General features: G+C 46.9%; 1 protein-coding gene across 2 annotated transcripts in view; it reads left to right on the forward strand.

The window, feature by feature from the left end:
- Positions 1-17302, forward strand: part of KCNK10 (potassium two pore domain channel subfamily K member 10) — a 156976-nt gene that overhangs the window by 49900 nt on the left and 89774 nt on the right. For both annotated transcript variants that reach the window (XM_003260855.4, XM_003260854.4), the window contains exon 2: positions 15945-16294. In XM_003260855.4, the coding sequence (XP_003260903.2) occupies positions 15945-16294 (350 nt within the window). The remainder of the gene's footprint in view (positions 1-15944; positions 16295-17302) is intronic.

The following is a 17302-nucleotide window of genomic DNA, read 5'->3' on the forward strand; positions in this document are numbered from 1 at the left end:
TGTGTAGGAGGTTTTGGTGACTTTGAAATGAACCAGGAGCACTGAGCAGCTATGTTGACAAATGGAGATGGCTGAGGCTGCTTGCAAAGCACAGTGTGTTGGGGTGTGGAATCTCCATGTCAGTGACCTGGGGAGAGGCAACAGTGAGGGCACACCTCATTCTACAGAAATGGTTTAAAAATATATATATGATACCCCACTTTTGATGCACACAGACTATGCTATTTAAATGCTTTCAATGGAAAATCCTTTTGTAAAGTACACGTCTATCTTGCAGAGTAGGATTTCTACATACGATCTCAGGTTTGTTTATAGGGAGGTACACCTGGATGTCTTCATGACATTTATCATGACAGCTGTCGCTAAGCAGAGAAAGAGGGCAGGACTGCCATGGGGCATCAAGGGCCATTTGAAGAAGGAAATGGTGGACTGAGAGTGATAGCGACCTGTGAGGCTGCCTGGTTTCTGTAGCAGTGTTCAGCAGCCTGTGACTCTGAGCAGAGAGAAGGAATATTATACAGGGATATTTCCAGGTAGCTCCAGGAAAAGACAAAAGGGGAGGAAGTTGAGTCTGTTAGCTAAAGAGCAGTGTTGAATATGGGATCCAAGTTGGCTGGAGAAGAGAAAGAGAACACAGGGAGGGTAGGATGACAGGAGAAAGTAGAGGCAGGGTATGATGTGGGAGCAATGAGGGTAGCAACTGGAAAGAGAGGATGCTGTAGTCAATGTCTTCGTGTGCCTTAGGGCAGCTGTAATGAAATACCATAGACTGAGTAGCTTTTGCACAACAGAAATTTATTTCTCATGGTTCTGGAGGCTGGAAGATCAAGATATCAAGGCAGACTCAGTGTCTGGGAAGGATCTGCTGCCTGGTTGACAGCTGTCTTCCTGCTGTGTCCTCACTTGGTGGAAGGACCAAGAGATCTCTCTGGGTTCTCTTTTATAAGGGCATGAATCCAATTCATGAGGGCTCAGCCTCCACCGCCTAATCACCCCCCCAAAGCCCCCACCTCCTAATCCCATTTCATTGAGGGTTAGGTTTCAGTGTGTGAATTTTGGGGGACACAAAAATTCAGACCGTAGTAGTCATAGCTTCAACTGAGTATTTCTGAGACAGTTCTTGTGATAACGAGGTTTAAGATGTGGTCATAGGGAGACTCAGCTGTAGTGGAGCTGTTGGAGCTGTGCCAAGGTCACCCAGATCCATTTTGTTCTGTGCACCTGTCCTCTAGCTTCTGGGGGCTTCTCTCTTTCTGGCCTGTACCTGCAGCCTTTTTCAGAGAACTCTCCTTGGTCTACTGCTGGAGCCTGTTTTCAGGATGTTCCTAGGAGTTTTTTTTTTTTTTTTGGAGATGGAGGATGGAGTCTCCCTCTGTTGCCCAGGCTGGAGTGCAGTGGCACAATCTCAGCTCACCAACCCCCGACTCCTAGGTTCAAGCCATTCTCCAGCCTCAGCCTCCCAAGTAGCTGGGATTACAAGCATGCACCACTATGCCTGGCTAATTTTTTTTTTTTGTATTTTTTTTGCAGAGCTGGGGCTTCACCATGTTGGCCAGGCTGGTCTCAAACTCCAGACCTCAGGTGATCCCCTGCCTCGGCCTCACAAAGTGCTGGGATGACAAGCATGAGCCACTGTGCCTGGCCATCCTAGTAGTTTGTATCACCCACTCCCTCACAGTTTCTCTGGAAGCATCTCCTAAATAAATAACTCACAAACAAATTCTCATCTAGGATCTGCTTCTGGGATACCTGCCTTGAGTTAGTGGTTGAGATGGAATGGAGATGATGGCAATGGTGATAAATTCAAGGAAATGGGAGGCTTGGGTCTTGGCTGGGTTGTGTGCGGGATGCTGAATCACTTAGGAGGGAAACAGGACCCAGAGAGAAGGCTGTAGGAAACTGGGGGAGCAGCCAGGTCTACCACTGATGGCCATGGGGAAGAGTAGGAAGTGGAGGAGCCAGAGGGCTGGGGTCTCAAAGGAACTGCGGGTTTGACACAAGAATGTGGGGTATCGGTTTTCCAGGACAGTGTGACGCTGATGTTGTGGGTGAGGGAGACTGAACAGCCCCTACCCCAGAGTCACACTGAAAGCATAGTGTCCTCAGGGAAAGCCCAGGTATCAGGAGAAAAAGCACAGGAAGGGGCCCTGAAGAGGCTGGGGGCATGAGGGAGTCCTCAGATCTTCAGCAGGGGCCCCTGAGGCATCTTTGGAATGGTTTGGGATAGGGGTGAGGGGAAGGTTGTATCAGAGGGGAGGAGGCTGAGAGCAGAGGAGAGATCAAAGATTAAAGCTACACCAAGTGGCTTCACACTTCCCCGAACTGGTCCCTTCAGACCGGGTGGAGGGTGGCTTGGCAGCCTGGATGTGGGGTGTGGAGATTGGTACTACTCCTGGCACACAGTGGGCATGCATTGGTTGAATAAACAAATGAATGACACATAAAGTTTGTAGATGCCCCACCTTTTCATCATTCTAAACCATTGTCATTTCCATGTATTTTATGGCCTGATAAATATGGAATTAATCGAAGTACCTCTAGCTATTTGTTATCACCATTATTGGGTGGGACACAGTGAACAGATTTCCTAAAGCTAGGCAATTATGCAGTAGGACATGTTATGGACTTAAGCCATAAGATCTATTTTTTTTTTTTTTTTTAGATAGAGTCTCACTCTGTCACCCAGGCTAAAGTGCAGTGGTGCAATGTCGACCCACTGCAACCTCCTTCTCCCAATTCTCCTGCCTCAGCCTCCTGAGCAGCTGGAATTACAGCGTGCGCCACCACGCCTGGCTAATTTTTGTATTTTTAGTAGAGACGGAGTTTCGGCATGTTGGCCAGGCTGGTCTGGAAAGGATCTTTCTAATAGGTCAAAAAATATTTTGCAGTTTTGCTTTCTACTGTGGATCTACAGATCCACAGTACAACTACTTATGATCTATTTGCTTGTGATTGCAGGTACTGAAGGAGTTTGCTGGGGAGGGAGAAGAATGTGTGGAGGAAGAGGGGAGGGCTGGAGAAGTGAGATGAGCCCTGAGCACGTGGGACACTGGAGGCCAGGGAAGGAACCATAGTGGTGCTTGTGGAGTTTTAACAGGTGCAAGCTGGGAATTTCAGAAGGCTCACCTGGCTGCTGAGTGGAGCCTGGGGTGGGGTGGGGGGGTGGGGAGACCCCTCCAGGAGCCAGTGAGGAGAGATAACTGCTTTTGACAAGACACCTGGGAAAGACATCTGGAAGGAATGGCATTGACAATAGGATTTAAAACCCTTGGCCCCAGGGAAAGGAGATATTTTGAGAACTATGACTGCTTATATTACTTTTAATCCCAAGAGGAGGATAAAGGTCTTTCCTGTATAAAGTGCACTAGTTAATTTAAATTGTGGAGGAAAAAACTTAGGGCAAGAGACAGAATATGATATTCAGGAAGCATTTTGGAAGAAGACACAAGGAACCCCAGCTGTGGCTGTGTGCACCTTTAGGGCCTTGATCATGGAGGCAGGATAAAGGAGGCCATCTCGTCAACATGACGGAGTCAGAGTCTATTGGGAGAATCACGAGGTAGGCAGCTCTGAATCCCAAAAGATGGTAGTCTGGTGGGATATGCCTGGGCTGCTCTGACCAGCTTGGCACACGCAAGGAGTAGCTCTGGTGCTGGGCAATTTGTGCCCTGGGTCGGAGGGTGAGAGTTTATTTTATCAGAACAGTAAAGGCATCCCACCTGCTACCAGGAGCAACCAAAAATGCTCAGAAGTTCTGGAACAGGAGTGCTGTTGAACAGGGTTTCCTGGCAGCCAGAGAGAGGAAGTGGTAAAAACAGCAAAATGCTGCTATGGTATAGTACTGAAGTCATCAGGCACACACTGAGACTTCCTGTGGGTCAGGCCTTGTGAATGGTGCTGGAGACAGAGACTGGGATAAGATCTACCATCTCTGATGCTGATGCCCAGCCCAGTTCTCCCCTTTTCCTCTCTAGTTTTTTCTTTCTCTGTCGTGCATCCCCCTCCCTTTGCTGTCCCTTAAATGTTGCTCCCTTGAGCATCATCTTTTACTCTCTTCTCATTTTACATCTCCCTCTGGACCACTTCATCCAGTCCTGTGGCTTCAGTACCACTTACATACTCATCATTCTTAAATCTAGGGATTCAGCTAGATTATTCTCGTGAGTTCTGGTCCCTTATGCCTCATGTTAACTGGGTAGCTCCACCTGGATGGGCTATAGGAGCTGCAAACCTGACTCTCCTGCATTTTCTGTCTTGCAGAGCACGGTACTGTTATAAGCTTGTAAGAGTCATCCAAGACACCTCCCTTCTTCCTTTGCATCAATCACTAGGACCCGCACATTTTACTTCCTTAACACCCCTTGTCTCTGACTCCTCCTCTGCTGCTGCCTGAGTTGAGGCCTTGTAATACATTCCAGTAAACTCCTACCCACACCCCCCACAGACGATCTCTCACTTGCTCCATGTCTCTTACGCACTGCTGCCAGAGTCAGCTTGTTAAACCCAGGTCTGACCTCCTGGCTCTTCTCCCTGTGTTAGCCTTGATGGCTTCCCACGCTCATTAATAAGACCAACAAGAGCCACACTCTCTCCTCTGCTTGTCTTTGCAGCTTTATTTTGGTGTAGCCATCTTCACACCCTCTAGTCCTGACATGCAGACCTGATGTAATTTCCCAAATGCCCCAGGCTGATTCATGGCTGAGTGTCTTTGTATCTGTTGCCCCCTCTTGCTGTTCTGCCTTCCTCTCCACCTCCTTCTGCCCTCTCACAGACACCTAATGCCCTTTCCACACCAGTGAGCACCTTGTCTTTGCATTCTCGTCTCCTCTTCGGTGGCATTGACACTCCCGTTTCATGTCTTTCTGTCCCCCACACCTCTGTCAAGCACAGCATCTGCACGCTTTGTTGCATTTGCTTGCATAGATCACTTAGTTTTTTTCATCTCCTAATAATGTGGACAGCTCATGTTGATTGAGGACTTGCTTTGAACAAGGCATTGAGCAACATGCCCTACATTTTATGTTAAATCTTCCCAATAGTGCTACTGCTTCTGTCCCTTTCCAGGGAGGAGGAAGGAGGCTTGGAGAGAGGACTGTCTTTTAGGAGCCCTGCCCAGTGTTTCCTGTGGAGGGTGGGGCCATCGTGGAAGGTAAACCTATGGTAGGGGTAAGCTGGGTGGCTGTTGAAGTCCAACCTTCCCCCTTCTTCCTCTAACCCTGATAACCTTATTCTCTGGGGCCTGTCTGCTGGTGGAGAGGCTTTTTTTTTTTTTTTTTTTTGCCATGACTTTGGTTTATAAATGCAAGAAGAGATTTGGGGAAAGATCAGGGGAAACTGTCGAGCTTACAAGTCCTGAGAAGGAAGTCACTGCTCCTTTAAGTCTCATATGAACCCCTTGTTCTCTCCCCAGCTTGTGGGGTGGAAGAAAAGCCCTTTAGTCTTGCGGGTCCTCAAATCCCAGTTTATGCAGTTTGGCCCCAGTCAGAGGGACCCCAGGAAGGCAGACTCAGGGTAAATTCTGCCTGTCTTCCACCAGAGAGGGGACTCACCAAGTGTGACTCTTGCCATTCAGTAGAATTTTTAAACTCTAACAAGTATTTTGTACCCCTGAGTAAAAGAGAGGCCTGTAGCTCTTCATGAAGAGAACAAGAAAGGCCAGAACTGAGTGTTTGGAGCCCAGTGAAGTAAAATACTGCCCTGTCTCCTGTCTGTCCACTCTAGCGCTTGCACAAACCATGAAGAATTCTCCTTGGACTGTTTGCTTTTTGAGAATGTTAACACCTCGACTCTGGATTTCTGCCTGTGGAAAAAACCACAATAGTGCTAGAGGTGCTTCCATATGCAGGATTAACTCTGCAGTCAAAGTTTCTGTTGGGCAGGTGTGTGAACTTGATATCATAAATGCTGGCCCAAAGCAAATGGAAGAATGGATGAATGAACAAATTCGGGAATGAAACAAACTGTAACCAGGGGTCTCCTAGTTGTAGGTTCTCTACTAAACTTCACATTGAGACACAAAGGAAGGACATCTTATAATATAATGTTGGGGGGTGAGCAGTCAGCTTGGAGGTGCGGACACGTGAGGTGGGTTTTGATGTTTGCGAAGGAATTGACCCAAAAAAGAGTCAGGTGAAAAGAATCTGGGAATCGAGACCTGTTTCTCTGGGACAGGTGTGAGCGGGTCTGAGTGCTGCTGGGTTTGGTTGGGGCAAAGGTTGCTTGTGGGGGCGTGGCAGTGGGTGAGGCCTGCGAGATAGGCAGGCGCCAGGTCCTGGAAGGGAGAGTCGGGGAGCAAGGCATGGAGCCTGTACTCTACTCTGAATCTTGGTGGTGCCTTCAGAGGATTGTTAGCAGGGGTCCGTGTGATCACACTGACACCTGAGAGAGCGACACGCCATGTACGTGACTGGGATGTGGAGGACGGATTTAAGGGGGACAGGACTGAAGGCTGTCACAATGATTCAGGTGAGAGAAGATGGGGGTCTGGACTAAGGGGACAGGAAAGGACAGATGTGAGATGAGGTGGCAGGCAGTTCTAGCTCCCTCTTCCCCCAAGTCTGCCTTGTTTTCCTCTTCTCATGGCTCCATAGGGTCTCAGTCATTTCATCATAGCTTGATCTCCTCCATCTGGAAGTGCAGGCTGAAGTTTTGAAGAGAGCAGGGAGCAATGCTTCACCCAAAGGGAGAGCCTCTCCTCAGGTGGCGTTTTGGGTCCATGGCTTGCTCACTTAGTGCATACAGACTTAGTGTTACTGCCATTCTTACTGGGATCAGCTTGATTGCCTTTAAGGTAGGGCTGTCCCATGGAAACAGGGAAAACACGATTTGGTTGTTGGGGTATCTGGAACCAGAGGCAGCACAGACACTGCTCTAAGAGCTGCTGGGACAACTGGAGGCGGGTGTGGGTGGAATCCTGTGCTCCTCATCTTTCCTGCCCTCTTCCTAACACCCTCCCTCCCCAGCGGCCTGAAGTCTGCCTATGCCTATCCAGGCTGAGCTGTAACCTGGGACTCTTTGGAAGCTCTGAGCCATCAGTGCAGGTGGCCCCGGAATGATTCCAGACCTGGAGTAGGAGTGGGAGGTCGACTGCGGAGGGTGGGGGTGGGGGGAGGTGAGAGGAGGGTGTCCTTTCCCTCTCACCAGGGAGTCTGCAGTCACAGTTGCACTTTGCCTGGGTCAGTAGGCAGAGTCACGCTGCTGTGTGACAGTGGCACTGAGGCAGCTGCATTTCAGGTTTCCAAGAGACTCTGAACCCTTGGAATGCCATTTGTTTCAGGTGACGTGGAGGAGTGGAGGCACTCGGGTCAGTGTCCGAAGATGGATTCAAGGATGCCGCTGCTTGTTAGCTTGTCATAGGTTGCTCAGTGTTACCTCTCGGCCCGTAGTTTCCTCATCTGTCAATGGGGGCAGATAATGATCATCACCTTACACAGAAGGTTTGGTGAAGATAAAAACAGGTTCACTGGCTGCGTGCAGTGGCTCACACTCGTAATCCCAGCACTTTAGGGGGTCGATGCTGGCAGGTCGCTTGAGGACAGGAGTTTGAAACTAGCGTGGACAATGTAGTGAGACCCCATCTCTACAAAATATTAAAAAATTAGCTGGGCATGGTGGCATATATCTGTGGTCCTAGCTACTAGGGAGGCTGAGGTGGGAGGATAGCTGGAGCCCAGGAGTTCGAGGTTACAGTGAGCTATAATTGTGCCACTGAACTTCAGCCTCAGTGACAGAGCAAGACCCTGTCTCAAACAAAACAAAGCAAAACAAAAACAGCTTCATGCATGAATAAGATCTTTGTTAATTCTTTCATTAACTCTGAAGGCAGGATGCGTCTTACTAATTTATGTAGCTCCAGTGCCAAATGCAGTGCCAGGCAAACTCAGTTGTTTGTTGATTGAACGAATGAATGGATGGTGCAGTAATATCTGTGGGGCTTGAGAAAGCCTGAATAATGTCAACTTGTTAAGAGCTTGTTCAACCATGAAAAAGCCGATTTCCACATGTGCCCCTCCATATCACCCACATTTAGATGAAATATGTGCCGCTATTATTTTTTTTTTTCGAGACAGAATTTCTCTCTTGTCACCCAGGCTGTAGTGCAATGCCACGATCTCGGCTCACTGCAACCTCCACCTCCCTGGTTCAAGTGATTCTTCTGCCTCAGCCTCCCGAGTAGCTGGGACTACAGGTGCATGTCACTATGCTCGGCTAATTTTTGTTATTTTTAGTAGAGCCAGGGCTTCACCATGTTGGCCAGGTTGGTCTCGAACTCCCAGCCTCCCAAAGTGCTGGGATTACAGGTGTGAGCCACTGTGCCCAGCCATGCAGATATTCTTGAGGAAACATTTTAAAATGAAAACTAGCAGAAAGGATATTATCTTTCAACATTTCCTTTCTCATCAATTCTTGGCAGCACTTTTGCTGCCCAGTACTCTTCTGTTGGAGCCGTGAAGTGTGATAGGCCATTACTTTATAGATCCATTCATTATTGATACGTTATGCAGGAAAGAACTCCACCGCTGTTCGGAAACTGAAGTAGTCAATCTCATAGATTGGAAAATATTTTTATGCCTATTTGAAACAAATGTCGTTCCTATTTTTTGGGATAAAAGGGCCCTTTCCCCCGGAATTGCTATGTTTCCTCTTTTCCTGTTCCTACACTCTGCAGAACTGACTTTGAAGTCAGATGATTCCCTTTTCAATCTGGCTTCTCACTTTCGGGCTGCTTAACCTTGACTTAGCCATTGAACCTGTCTGGGTCTCAGTTTTTTTGTCTGCGAAGTGGGGCTGTGTTGGGCATGAGCATGTGCCTACAGGCCTCTAACTGGAGGGAGTGTCGGTGATCAGGGCCCTGGCTGCTGCCCTGAAGTCCACAGCTGGGCTTGCACTGCGGGTACATTGCTCCCGGGCTGCTCCCGGCCAGTGTCCGTGTGCAGCAAGGATACTATGGCAGGATTGTTTCTGGGAGACACAGGACTCCTCAGACAGCTGACTTCAGCCCAAGAACTCCTTGATGGGCTTGCTAAACTTCCTTAGGCTGGAAGATGCTTACCTCCTCCTTCCTTCTTTCCTTCCTTTTCAGGGGTCAGACTTACATAGAGTCTAGTGGCTGTTCTAGCCTCCCCAACTCCCTCTCATTTTCTCTCACACATGCATTCCCCCTAATAAAATCCATGCACATTTAATCCCTTCTTGGCATCTGCTTCTGGGGGGACCTACCTGGACTCATGCAGTGTGATAATTTCTTGTAGTGAGGACCGAATGCAGTGATGTAAGCAGAGTGTTTGTCAGAGTGACACCATGAGTAAGTGCCCAGTAGGCCATCAGGGCGCCTGTCACCTTCACCACCATCAGCATCACCATCCTCATCACCATCTGGCCAAGTTTGCTTCTTTGTTGGTTCCAGGCACAGAGAACTCCAGTGGTTCATTCCAGGTCACAAGGCAACTTTGTATTAGGGTGAGAACAACTATGGCTTCTAAGGAGAATAAATGGATTAATGAAAATACCATTTAAGAATTTATCCGACTTGGCTGGGTGCGGTGGCTGACGTCTGTAATCCCAGCACTTTGGGAGGCTGAGGTGGGCAGATCACCTGAAGTCAGGAGCTCAAGATCAGCCTGGCCAGCATGGTGAAACCCTGTCTCTACTAAAAATACAAAAAATCAGCCAGGCATGGTGGTGCACGCCTGTAGTCCCAGCTACTTGGGAGGCTGAGGCAGGAGAGTAGCTTGAACCCGGGAGGTGGAGGTTGCAGTGAGCTGAGATTGTGCCACTGCACCACTCAAGCCTGGGCGAGAGAGCAAGACTCCGTCTCAAAAAAAAAAGAAAAAAAATTTATCCAACTTAAGCACAATCCAGATCCTTTTCTAGCCATTGAGATGTGCAGTCTTCTTTGCCAAAACAACAAACTCCATTTTTAGTGAAATGCACAAAAGGTTTTGTAACGTTCTGAGATCTGTTCCGGTACTCCTGACAACTACAAATATACTCCAGCAGTAGACCAGGGCTGCTCATTTGCTGTTCCTGAGAACCCTGTGGACATTTAGAAAAAAAGGTGGCTGCTATTATTCACATTTCACAGTAAGCAAACAGAGAAACTAAGTGACGGTTTCGACGTCATGCTGTCACTGATGGATTTGGGACTGAAACTCTGGTTTTTGCTCTGATGCTTTGGAAGCTCAGAAATGGGTGGATTCTGTTCAAACTCTGCCCTAATGGACAGTCTCTTAGCAAACTGGCACCAGGACCTGGCCTGAAGAGACCTTTTTGAAGCCCAATTCTGCCCAGCCTCAGGGATGCTAGAAGCTTGGGAAGCATCCATGATGCAGGTCAGTGAAGGAGACCAGCCTCCACTCACCTCCATGCTCATGCCATTGCATGTCAGCTGATGAGGCTTTAAGCTAATGTTGGTTACCTGGTGCTGTGGAGCATGTTCCTTAAGCTGACTGGCAAGCCCCTGAGGCTGGGAGGGACTGTGCCTTATCCCCACCATACCACACCCCTTTGTGCCCATTCAGCATTAAATAAATGTTTGTTTTTGAGAGTGCTGGTGATTCTGATGGGGCTTTTGTGTGAAGGAATTATCACCACCCCCACCACCACCACCAGAAAACAACATTTGCTCTATGCCAGGCACTATGCCAAGAAATTGAGATCCAATGATTAAAATTTGATGAACTTTCTGACTCCAAGAAGTTGGTAGGCTAGTGAGGAAGATCGGCACACTGGGCCTGCCTGGAAGAGCCCAGGACGACTTCATAGAGGAGGTGGCTTTTGGCTGAGACTAAAGAGAATGGGAGTTTTCCAGGCAGATGAGGGTGGGGAAGGGGTTACTGGCTGAGAGGACAACACCTGCAAAGGTGTGGAGGTGTGAACAGAGCACTGCTGTGTTTGAGGACCTGCTTTCAATATTGCTGGAGTGCCAAACTGTTTGCCATTTGATGCTGCTCATCCACGTTGTCTGCGTGGTTTGGATGTGCCAGCATTCCTTCTATCCTTCATTCACTTATTCCACAATCATTGATTGTCTACCCACCATGTGCCAGGTACTGTGCAGAACACTAGGGGTGCAGAGGTGAGGGGTAGACAGGGTGCCTGCCCACATGGAGCTTTCAATCTAATGGGAGTGCTGGACAAGGGCGCAGGCTGTATCAGCAGCACCGCACAGTGAGTGCTGGGCAAGGGAGATGTATTAGTCCGTTTGAGTGCTGGGCAAGGGAGATGTATTAGTCTGTTTGAGTGCTGGGCAAGGGAGATGTATTAGTCTGTTTTCTGGCTGCTAATAAAGACATACCCAAGACTGGATAATTTATAAAGGAAAGAAGTTTAAGGGACTCACAGTTCCATATGGCTGGGGAGGCCTCACAATCATGGTGGAGGGTAAATGAGGAGCAAAGTCGCATCTTACATGGCAGCAGGTAAGAAAGCATGTGCAAGGGAACTCACCTTTATAAAACCATCAGATCTTGTGAGACTTATTCACGATCACGAGAACAGCACCGGGAAAAACCCGCCCCCATGCTTCAATTACCTCCCACTGGGTCACTCCCTTAAGATGTAAGGATTATGGGAATACAATTTAAGGTGAGATTTGGGTGGGGACACAGCCAAACCATATCAGGAAACCTGAACTAATGGAGGGCAGATTCATTTCCTGGGGCTTCCGTAGCAAATTGCCACACATGTAGTGGCTTAAAGCAACACTAGTCTATTATTGTATGGTTCTGGAAGTCAGAAGTTCAAAATCAGCCTCACTTGGCCAAAGTCAAAGGGTAAGCAGTACAGGTTCTTTCAGAAGGCTCTAGGGGAGGATCCTTCCCTTGCCTTTTCCAGCTTCTACAGGGACCACATTCCTGGGCTCATGGCTGCATCACTCCAACCTGTGTATCTGTCCTCACATCCTTTCTCTCTCTGGCCCTCCTGCTTCCTTCTTATAAGAACTCTTGCATTATATTGAGCCCAACCATATAATCCAAGATCATCCCCCATCTCAACATTCTTAATCACATCTGCAAAGTCCCTTTTGCCATGTAAGATAACATTCATATATGTCTTGGGGATTAGGATGTGGACCTCTTTGTGGGCCATTATTGTACCTGCATCCAAGGTAGGAGGAGAGAAGGTGCTCCCAGAAGTGATATTTAATCTGAGTTTTCTGGGTCAGAAGCGGGATACACATGGAAGCAGGGAGGCCCCTTGGGAGGCTGCTGGGCTGGTCCTAGCAAGATGTGACGGTGGGCTGGATGAGGCTGCTGGCCACAGGGGTAGGGGAAGGCCCAAGGGATGAAATACGGTGACAAGGCTGAATGAATGGGAGATGTGGGCAGTGGTAAAAGAAAGCCACCTCTTTTATTTCATTGAGCAGTGGTTTGTAGTTCTCCTTGAAGAGGTCCTTCACATCCCTTGTAAGTTGGATTCCTAGGTATTTTATTCTCTTTGAAGCAATTGTGAATGGGAGTTCACTCATGATTTGGCTCTCTGTCTGTTATTGGTGTACAAGAATGCTTGTGATTTTTGTACATTGATTTTGTATCCTGAGACTTTGCTGAAGTTGCTAATCAGCTTAAGGAGATTTTGGGCTGAGACTATGGGATTTTCTAGATATACAATCATGTCATCTGCAAACAGGGACAATTTGACTTCCTCTTTTCCTAATTGAATACCCTTTATTTCCTTCTCCTGCCTGATTGCTCTGGCCAGAACTTCTAGCACTATGTTGAATAGGAGTGGTGAGAGAGGGCATCCCTGTCTTGTGCCAGTTTTCAGAGGGAATGCTTCCAGTTTTTCCCCATTCAGTATGATATTGGCTGTGGGTTTGTCGTAGATAGCTCTTATTATTTTGAGATACATCCCATCAATACCTAATTTATTGAGAGTTTTTAGCATGAAGCGTTGTTGAATTTTGTCAAAGGCCTTTTCTGCATCTATTGAGATAATCATGTGGTTTTTGAAAATGGCCATACTGCCCAAGGTAATTTATAGATTCAATGCCATCCCCATCAAGCTACCAATGACTTTCTTCACAGAATTGGAAAAAACTACTTTAAAGTTCATATGGAACCAAAAAAGAGCCCACATCGCCAAGTCAATCCTAAGCCAAAAGAACAAAGCTGGAGGCATCACGCTACCTGACTTTAAACTATACTACAAGGCTACAGTAACCAAAACAGCATGGTACTGGTACCACAACAGAGACATAGATCAATGGAACAGAACAGAGCCCTCAGAAATGATGCCACATATCTACAACTATCTGATCTTTGACAAACCTGACAAAAATAAGAAATGGGGAAAGGATTCCCTATTTAATAAATGGTGCTGGGAAAACTGGCTAGCCATATGTAGAAAGCCGAAACTGGATCCCTTCCTTACACCTTATACAAAAATTAATTCAAGATGGATTAAAGACTTACATGTTAGACCTAAAACCATTAAAATCCTACAAGAAAACCTAGGCAATACCATTCAGGACATAGGCGTGGGCAAGGACTTCATGTCTAAAACACCAAAAGCAATGGCAACAAAAGCCAAAATTGACAAATGGGATCTAATTAAACTAAAGAGCTTCTGCACAGCAAAAGAAACTACCATCAGAGTGAACAGGCGACCTACAGAATGGGAGAAAATTTTTGCAACCTACTCATCTGACAAAGGGCTAATATCGAGAATCTACAATGAACTCAAACAAATTTACAAGAAAAAAACAAACAACCCCATCAAAAAGTGGGCAAAGGACATGAACAGACACTTCTCAAAAGAAGACATTTATGCAGCCAAAAAACACATGAAGAAATGCTCATCATCACTGGCCATCAGAGAAATGCAAATCAAAACCACAGTGAGATACCATCTCACACCAGTTAGAATGGCCATCATTAAAAAATCAGGAAACAACAGGTGCTGGAGAGGATGTGGAGAAATAGGAACACTTTTACACTGTTGGTGGGACTGTAAACTAGTTCAACCATTGTGGAAGTCAGTGTGGCAATTCCTCAGGGATCTAGAACTAGAAATACCATTTGACCCAGCCATCCCATTACTGGGTATATACCCAAAGGACTATAAATCATGCTGCTATAAAGACACATGCACACGTATGTTTATTGCAGCACTATTCACAATAGCAAAGACTTGGAACCAACCCAAATGTCCAACAACAATAGACTGGATTAAGAAAATGTGGCACATATACACCATGGAATACTGTGCAGCCATAAAAAGTGATGAGTTCGTGTCCTTTGTAGGGACGTGGATGAAACTGGAAAACATCATTCTCAGTAAACTATCGCAAGGACAAAAAACCAAACACCACATGTTCTCACTCATAGGTGGGAATTGAACAATGAGAACTCATGGACACAGGAAGGGGAACCTCACATTCCGGGGACTGTTGTGGGGTGGGGGGAGGGGGGAGGGACAGCATTAGGAGATATACCTAATGCTAAATGACGAGTTAATGGGTGCAGGAAATCAACATGGCACATGGATACATATGTAACAAACCTGCACATTGTGCACATGTACCCTAAAACCTAAAGTATAATAAAAAAAAAAAAAAAAAAAAAAAAAAGAAAGCCACCTTAGGCAAGGCTTACCTTCTTGGCATCAATAGGAGCAAGGGGGAAAGTGAATGCCGCGTCTTTAGGGAAAGGTTAGCAAGAACATAATGCCCAGATTGCTGATTCTAACATATAGATCTTTCAATCAAGATTCCAGACAATTTTGCGCTTGCGTAAATCTGAGGGAAATTTAATGTGGAGTGATTTTATTGGATTGGATAATATTCCATTAAAAGACTGACGTTCAGCTCGGTTTCCAAAGAGAGAAACTGATTCCGAGGGCCTAGGAGGAGAGGCGGATGTTTACAAACTTAGATTCTTCTAAGCCACCACCTCTACAGCCAGGTGTTTTGAACAGGGAGTGACATAGCCTGTTGTTTGACTTTTCCAACAGTGATTGAGCAGTTTAACTCCCCGCTGGAGTGGAACTGTTTACCCCACTTAGGTAATTAGGTTTATCATCTACTAATACCTTCTTTACACAACAGCCAGCCTGCACCATGATAGAGACTATAATAAGAGTTGGAATAATAAAGGGAGAACAAAACTTAAGTGCAATGGCCGTTCATTGTTGCACAAGACATTTCTGTGATGCATGATAGCATTGCGTGTGCGTCACAACCCCAAACTTCCTGCCATCGCAGAAAAGCCTCCAGCTGAACCTACTTGTTTCCAAAGTAATGAAATTGCCCTACAGAGAACAGGGACCTTAGAAAATTCTATGTGCTTCGAAAACCAGGAAACAGTTTTTTTCCAATGACATCTTATTGGAAAACAATAGAAGAAAAATTCTATTACTAGTAGATCAGGAGTGGTTATGCCTAAGTCATATCTTCTATTAAGGTATAACAAGCGCATCCTTTTTTCCTTTGTTTTTTGACAAGAGGACTTTTTAAGTCTCTAGATGTTCATCTCTTCTCTGCTCTTGGTATCACCAGCCCTTGGTGCTTGGATAGAGTAGTTGATTATCCCTCTCCTATTTGCTTCCTCTCCAAGTTCAACAACATGTTTGTTTTTAAATCTGGTGATTTGTTGTGTTCCTTACACATTGTTTCAACAAGGAAGCTAAGGGAGGAGGTGAATTATAAATGGTAGAGAGATAGCTTTCAATTTAGACCCTTGTAGAAAAAGGTAAGCATTTTAAACTCAGTTTATACTTTTTTTAAATTTTTTAAACTGGGATTCCTGGTGCTTATTTTTTAGAACTCAAATGGGTACCTAGCAACTGATCAAATTCCCTAACTGCAGGCTTGGTGAACCAGCATTTCATCCTCACATTTGAAAGCTGGCTCAAAGAAGACATCTGTGCTTTGTTTCTGACACGTTTTGTATTTATTTATAAACAAACTCTCTTCTTCTTTGTCCCCCACCCTGACTCCTCAGTGGCCGTTCCCGCAGCAGCACCGGTGTGCCAGCCCAAGAGCGCCACTAACGGGCAACCCCCGGCTCCGGCTCCGACTCCAACTCCGCGCCTGTCCATTTCCTCCCGAGCCACAGTCGTAGCCAGGATGGAAGGCACCTCCCAGGGGGGCTTGCAGACCGTCATGAAGTGGAAGACGGTGGTTGCCATCTTTGTGGTTGTGGTGGTCTACCTTGTCACTGGCGGTCTTGTCTTCCGGGCATTGGAGCAGCCCTTTGAGAGCAGCCAGAAGAATACCATCGCCTTGGAGAAGGCGGAATTCCTGCGGGATCATGTCTGTGTGAGCCCCCAGGAGCTGGAGACATTGATCCAGGTGAGCAGGGAGTGAGTCCATCTTAGGCCAACTGGTGGGGTGGATGGCAGGGTTGGTTTTATCTTTCTGGGTCTCTAGTCTTGCCTTCAGTTGAGAGGCTCTTGGTGGTCAGGGAAGTTCTCTCCAGGGAGGTGACATATGAGCTGAGACCTCCAAGAAGCGATAGTGAGGCATGTGACAGTGTGGGGGAAGGAGGGTCTATGTTCTGCATCTGGTTTTGGATGAGTGGTCAGAGGCGGCAGCAGGCCAGTGGACTTTGGATTTTCAAGTTCAAGTCCACCTATGTGTGCTGATTAGCTCCTTGATTCTGAACTCTCTGTGGAATGCTGGGATAGAACCCAAAGAAAGAAAGAATTTTAAGTATGCAGATTTAGAATAAGCAGGGATATATTAACCTGTCCAAGGTCCATGAGGTTGAGGTAGAGAAGAGGCCACCAGGTGTGTGGGTGAAGAGGCTGTCGGCGGCCTGAAACAGCTGTTATAGTGGATTTATGGGGATGAAATAATATGGATCACAGTAGTAGTAATCATCAGGTTTGCTGTTTTTGAATACTTACTGTGTATCAGGTATGTACTAAGGCCTTTACATACCCTGGATATTAAGGAAAAAAGATTCATAGGAAAATGGAAGCAGAGAACTTGAACTGCAGCCTAAAGAAGCAAGGCAACAATTCTGGGCAACAGATGTGGACTTGGCAGGGGTGGACTGTGGCGGTGAGGAGCTATAGAAAGCCAGAGAGTCATCTACGCGGCTGTGGTGCGAGGGACTGGATCAGGAGGGTTGAGAAGTCTGGGAAGCCAGAGAGAAAAGCAGTTCCCATGAGGAAGAAAGGGAAATGGTGGAGAGCCCCGTTGGAGGGCTTCACCTTGGACGTGAAGGAGGAAGGCTGCCTCTGAGGCTGAAGTTCCACTTTCTATCCCAGACACCCTCCTGAACTACAAAGAGTGGGTTTTGGTGGAAGGCGGTGACATTTATGGAGGTGAAGGAGAGTCTCATCTTTCTGGGGG

Source organism: Nomascus leucogenys, chromosome 22a (genome assembly GCF_006542625.1).
Source record: "Nomascus leucogenys isolate Asia chromosome 22a, Asia_NLE_v1, whole genome shotgun sequence".
NCBI classification, from domain to species: Eukaryota; Metazoa; Chordata; class Mammalia; order Primates; family Hylobatidae; genus Nomascus; species Nomascus leucogenys.